General features: G+C 42.3%; 1 protein-coding gene across 1 annotated transcript; it reads left to right on the top strand.

The window, feature by feature from the left end:
• Positions 1-383: 383 nt before the first annotated feature.
• LOC134078013 (stonustoxin subunit beta-like) lies at positions 384-968 on the top strand (the record flags this gene model as incomplete). The annotated part of the gene is made up of 2 exons (XM_062533646.1): positions 384-676; positions 728-968. Coding segments are annotated over 2 exons (534 nt in total), but the record flags the coding sequence as incomplete, so codon positions are not given.
• Positions 969-5,797: the final 4,829 nt, after the last annotated feature.

Consider the following 5,797-nt stretch of genomic DNA (forward strand, 5'->3'; position numbering starts at 1 on the left):
ATGCCCTGTCAGGATTTGTGGTATTGCAGTATTATCGGTGCATGTGAAATACCAGCGGGCCAGTTCTGATAGACATTATATTTTTAGGGGGCCATACGGGCTTGAGTTTGACAGGTGTGATTTAAACTTTGTATAGAAAAAACTCGCCCATGTGTTTGGTGTACATACCTGTATAGTGGAGAACCGGCAAGCAGAAAGGAGCGTTTTCTGCTGCGCGCTGCAGCAGATGAAGTCATTTAATTTTTCAAATTGCGATTATTAATTTAGCTGCATCGAGCATCGAACATTGAATCGTTCTAGACAGAATCGCAATGCATCTACCAACATTCCCTTTCACTCCTCATATTCTTCTCTGTCCTCTCCTGTTGTGTGTAGATGCCTGTGAGCTCACACTGGACCCAAACACGGCTGCCAGCAATCTCTGCCTCTCCAAAGATAACAAAGCGGTGACACATGTGAGTGAGGAGCAGCCGTATCCTGACCACCCAGACAGATTTGACTCTGACCCTCAGGTGCTGTGTAGAGAGAGTCTGTCTGGACGCTGCTACTGGGAGGCTGAGTGGAATGGTGATTACCTTTCAATAGGAGTGACGTACAAAAGCATCCAGAGGAAAGGGAACGGTTATAACAGCAGACTTGGTGATAATGACAAGTCTTGGACTGTGAATTTCCAAGGGTCATTTGTTGATCATTTTTCATATAGTCTTATTACCGGGGTTTCCAAAAGACACCGTGGCTACATTCACTCTGCCTGCCACAACAAGAAGAAGACTGACATATTTAATCTACCCCCATGCTTCAACAGAGTAGGAGTGTTCCTGGATTGGCCCGCAGGTACCCTGTCCTTCTACGGCGTCTCCTCCGACACACTCACTCACCTGCACACGTTCCACTCCACGTTCACTGAGCCCCTGTATCCTGGGTTCAGGTGCGATGATTCCGCTGTGCGCTTGTGTCAGATCATATGATCTGGTCAGTATGCATTGCAGGGGCACCAGAGCCTGCAGAAGTATCTCACACCCCCCTATTCAAAACAATGGTGTCAGGACATTCTGTAGTGAAACATTAAAAGTGAATTGAAATGTTCATGACATGTTGATGAACACATTCATAGCTCAAGGAATTCAGTTGATTCAACATTGTATTCATATTTGCGTCTGTTAAGGAATAAAAAGGACACAGATGTCTTCCCTCTTTCTTCTCTTATGTGTGTGTGTCCGTGTGTGACAGTGACTTATGTGGGTGTGTGTGGGTGGATGTGAGTGTAAAAGCTAAATGTTTTGACTGTTTGCTTGTTAGCATACAGTACACATTAGCTGTAACAATGATTTCATAATTTAGATTATCTATGTGTGTATTGTATTACACTGCACAATATCAATTGTTTATTTTTTTCAATTGTTGTATTTTGTGTCCATTGCATTGCTTTTCCAATATAACACATTCATTCCAATTAAGCTTGATTGAACTTATGTGTATCAACTGTTTGTAGGTAATCTTCAACTTAACTCTTGCATATTATTTTCCATCATTTTATTTGTTGGTTTAGGTTAGAAAAGTTGTTAGGTTAACAATAACAATATTGTAACTGAAACATTGTTTTTTGCCAATTTGATCATTCATTAGGGTCTACAATTAATTAATTCACTCACCCTGTAAAGTATTAATTTTCTGTATATACTGACTATTCAAATATTCTTCCATCTGTAAAACATTCAGTCAATTACTCTCCCAGAAATACACTGATGCATGCCTATGTACACTCATAATCATTTACTTGTGTGGTTTCATTAAATTTGTTTTATTTCTCTCTCATTCATTAATTCAGTCAGTCAGTCAGTCAGTCCAGTCAGTCATAATCATTTACTTGTGTGGTTTCATTAATTTTGTTTTATTTCTCTCTCATTCATTCATTCATTCATTCATTCAGTCAGTCAGTCAGTCAGTCATAATCATTTACTTGTGTGGTTTCATTAATTTTGTTGTATTTCTCTCTCATTCATTCATTCATTCAGTCAGTCAGTCATTCATTCAGTCAGTCAGTCAGTCATAATCATTTACTTGTGTGGTTTCATTAATTTTGTTGTATTTCTCTCTCATTCATTCATTCATTCAGTCAGTCATTAATTCAGTCAGTCATTCAGTCAGTCAGTCAGTCATTCAGTCAGTCAGTCAGTCAGTCAGTCAGTCAGTCCTTTTCTCTCTCCACAGTGTGTGCAGAGCTTGGGCACTAGAGGGCAGCACTGGTACAGGACATGTGTGAGCGTGCCCAGTAGAGAGGGAGGAGGAGAGAAGGGGGGCCAGAGAATAAGACAGGGAGAGAGAGAGAGAGTGTGCCCAGTAGAGAGGGAGGAGGAGAGAAGGCAAGAAGGAGGGCAAGAGAATAAGACAGAGAGAGAGAGAGCGTGCCCAGTAGAGAGGGAGGAGGAGAGAAGGCAAGAGAATAAGACAGAGAGAGAGAGAGTGTGCCCAGTAGAGAGGGAGGAGGAGAGAAGGCAAGGCAGAGGGCAAGAGAATAAGACAGAGAGAGAGAGAGACAGTGGAGAGGAGAAGAGAGGGCAAGAGAAGACAGAGAGAGAGAAAGAAAAAAAGACACAAGAGTAGAAAAGGGAGAACAAGAGTATGATTAACACCCGTTGAATGGGCTCAGAAGTCTCTCTGCTTCCTCAATAGTTTGTTTTTTCCCTGCCCATGTTTTTCGCTCTAACAATGCAGACCACATGTTTTTCTCTAAAGTGTTCTAAAAATAAATAAACTGTGATTATGGAGAGCATGGAACAAGTTGATTTTTTTTTTTTTTTTTTTTTTTTTTTCCATGTGGCAAAATAACATTTTATTTCAGGGATTTATTTTAGGTTATTTGTAAAGCATCAGACAGTGACCAGATCCAACAAAGGTGGCATTACCATCAACCGGTGTCAGTCCCATCCCTAGAATGGCTCACCATTGCCTTTCTTGTGACAGTGCTACAGGGATGGCAGAGAAAGGGTTTCATAAGAGACCTATGTGTAAGGCAGTAGGCCTACTGTACTGTACATAAACCGTTGTATAAGGTAGTAGCAATGGTTTAGTTGCAATGTGCATTTTTGACAGGATTCTCAATGTGATCTTATTTATTCATGAAACACTTCATGAATTTATGAGTTGGTGTCATGCTTGGTAGATACTGTATGTACTACAGTGTTGTACCTTCTACTTTCTTTCGTAAAACTGTTTCTGTTTTAACCTACCTGCTTAGAATGCAGCGTTATATCTCATCAATCACTTCTGTTTTGATGTTGTAACTCAGTTTGTTTGACCAGCAATTGCATTTCCATCAGCACTTAAATTCCTGCTCCTATTCCTTGACCTTTATGGAAAACGACCCACAGTATTTATGTGTATTCTGTGATGTCTCATATGTTCTGAAATGTTCCATATATGCTGTAATATATGTCCTGTATGTGCTACCTGTCCTGTATGTCATGTTTTTTGTGTTCTGTGATATATGTCCTGTTCTATGTTCTGTAATCCTGTGTCCACAATGTTCTGTGTATTCTGTAACATATGTCCTGTACTGTATGTGCTAAAATGTTCTGTGTGTTCTGTGATATATGTCCTGTTCTAAGCGGGGAGCAGCGGTGCATTACCACCGAAGATCAGTGTGAGCTAAGCGGTCGTCATTAGATCCATGTGTTTGTCTCCCCCCCCCCACCGCTCCCCGCGTGTGTGTCTCATGTATGTATTTATGCACACGCGTGTGCGCGCGCGGGGTTCAAGCACCGCTCCCCGCGCGTGTGTCTCATGTATGTATTTATGCACACGCGTGTGTGTGCGCGGGGTTCAAGCGCAGGTCAGGTGGAGTGAAGGCTCCATGCATGACGTCCTCTGTGTGGATCGGAACAGCCGGCGAGTTACACGGTGGACATGCATTGCTCATCTCACTGCACACACACACACACACACACGATAAACATACACAGAGACACATACACACACACACACACACAGACACATGCGCACACCCACACACATACATGCACACACGCACACACACACACACACACACACAACATACACACATACACACTCGTGCACACACACACACACACACACACATACATACACACACAAACACCCACACATACAGAGGTGTGTGCAAACAAATGCAATCAAAACTATAATATTTATGGTGAGGTACACATGTGTGCGTGCACACATACAAACATGCACACTTACAGACATCTCCCACAACACACACAAACAAACAAACTACACACACATTCTAGTGGACTGATGCATATTGAGCTCAATCCTCTCTTTAGGAATTAATGGAGCCTGTTTTCCATCTGGCAGTGTCTAGGACAAGCCTTCCCTCTCCCCATTTCTCTCTCTCTCTCTTTCTTTCTCTCTCCCACCCTTTTATCTATCTTTTTTTTTATCTGTCTCTGCATCTGTCTCTCTTTCTCTCTCCCTCTCTCTCTCTCTCTCTCTCTCTCTCTCTCTCTCTCTCTCTCTCTCTCTCTGCGGAGGGAGCCAGGGCAGGGCCGGGTCCCTGGGCCCCCAGTCCTGGGTAAGCAGCTTTAGGATAAGGAACGGAGTGCTCCATCTGTCCAGAGCAAGACAGAGAAAGAAACAGAGATGGAGAGACAAATTGGGAAAGACACAAAAAAAACTGACGAGGTGAAACCAACACAAAGGGAATGGTGGCCCTGTGCTCAGGAGCATAATATGGTTCTAATGTTCTTTTGGTATTAGTTCCTTCAGTGATGGAACCTTGGAACCTTTAGTATATAGTATAGGTTAAATGAACTAGAGTCAAATTCCTTGTTTGTTTATGCAATCGTGCCCAATAAAGCTGATTCTGATATGGAGCCATTTTGCAGGTTATAAGGTACAGTGCAGTATATAGAGTTAGAGTACTCTAGAGTTAGAGTATTTAGAGTGAGATTACACTAAGTGTTAAGCAGATCTTCTGATTCTAACCCTTAAGAGACCCACTTATGAATTTTCTTAGGTGCTAAACAAAACTTTTTCTAGGGCATCTAGAAAAAAAAGAAAACTTAAGTGCTTCTTCTTTGAGCCAACAGTACGAATTGTATGTCTCTTCTTAAGGTTGGTACAATCACTTTTCTCCCTGTATAGTGGTTAGTATAATGGTTTTGAATAATTATATGAACTACTTGTCAGAACATATTTATTGCAGAAGTAAAATGTACAGTATCTGTAAGAAATAAGTCATGACAAGCAGTGGTATACCTGGCAGCTACAGTATATAGGTCACACTCACCCATAGTGCCTGGGTGTAAAGAAGATGGCGGGGATGGCATACAGTATAATCAGTGTTCCTGGGAAGATGATTTTAGGTCAGGGTTGTGAAGTGAGGAAAAGCCTGGGAGGGGTGATGTGGGTGGGGGGTTGGCTCTGATCTTCAACTGGCCTGCTGCTGCTGCCCTTGATGGCCATACCTAATGTAATCTAAAGGGGCCGGGAGGGGTGTTTGGTATGGAGCATGAGGTGGTGATGGGATCTTCAAGATCACTTGGATGGAAAGATTTCTATGTGCATACAGTACAGTAGCTTTAGCTTCAGCCTGTATGCTGTGTGAGGAGAACACAAAAAGGACTTCATCCTCAGAAATGTGAGGCAGCCATATACTTAGCAAGAATAGTTGAATATGACTCTGATCTTCTCCAACTGGCCTGCTGCTGCGGTTGATGGCCATACCATATCTATAGGGCTGGGAGGGGAGGGGTGTTTGGATCTTCATGACCACTAGGATGGAGAGATTGCCATAATTGTGTGTACAGTAGCTTTA

Source organism: Sardina pilchardus, chromosome 1 (genome assembly GCF_963854185.1).
Source record: "Sardina pilchardus chromosome 1, fSarPil1.1, whole genome shotgun sequence".
Classification (NCBI taxonomy): Eukaryota; Metazoa; Chordata; class Actinopteri; order Clupeiformes; family Clupeidae; genus Sardina; species Sardina pilchardus.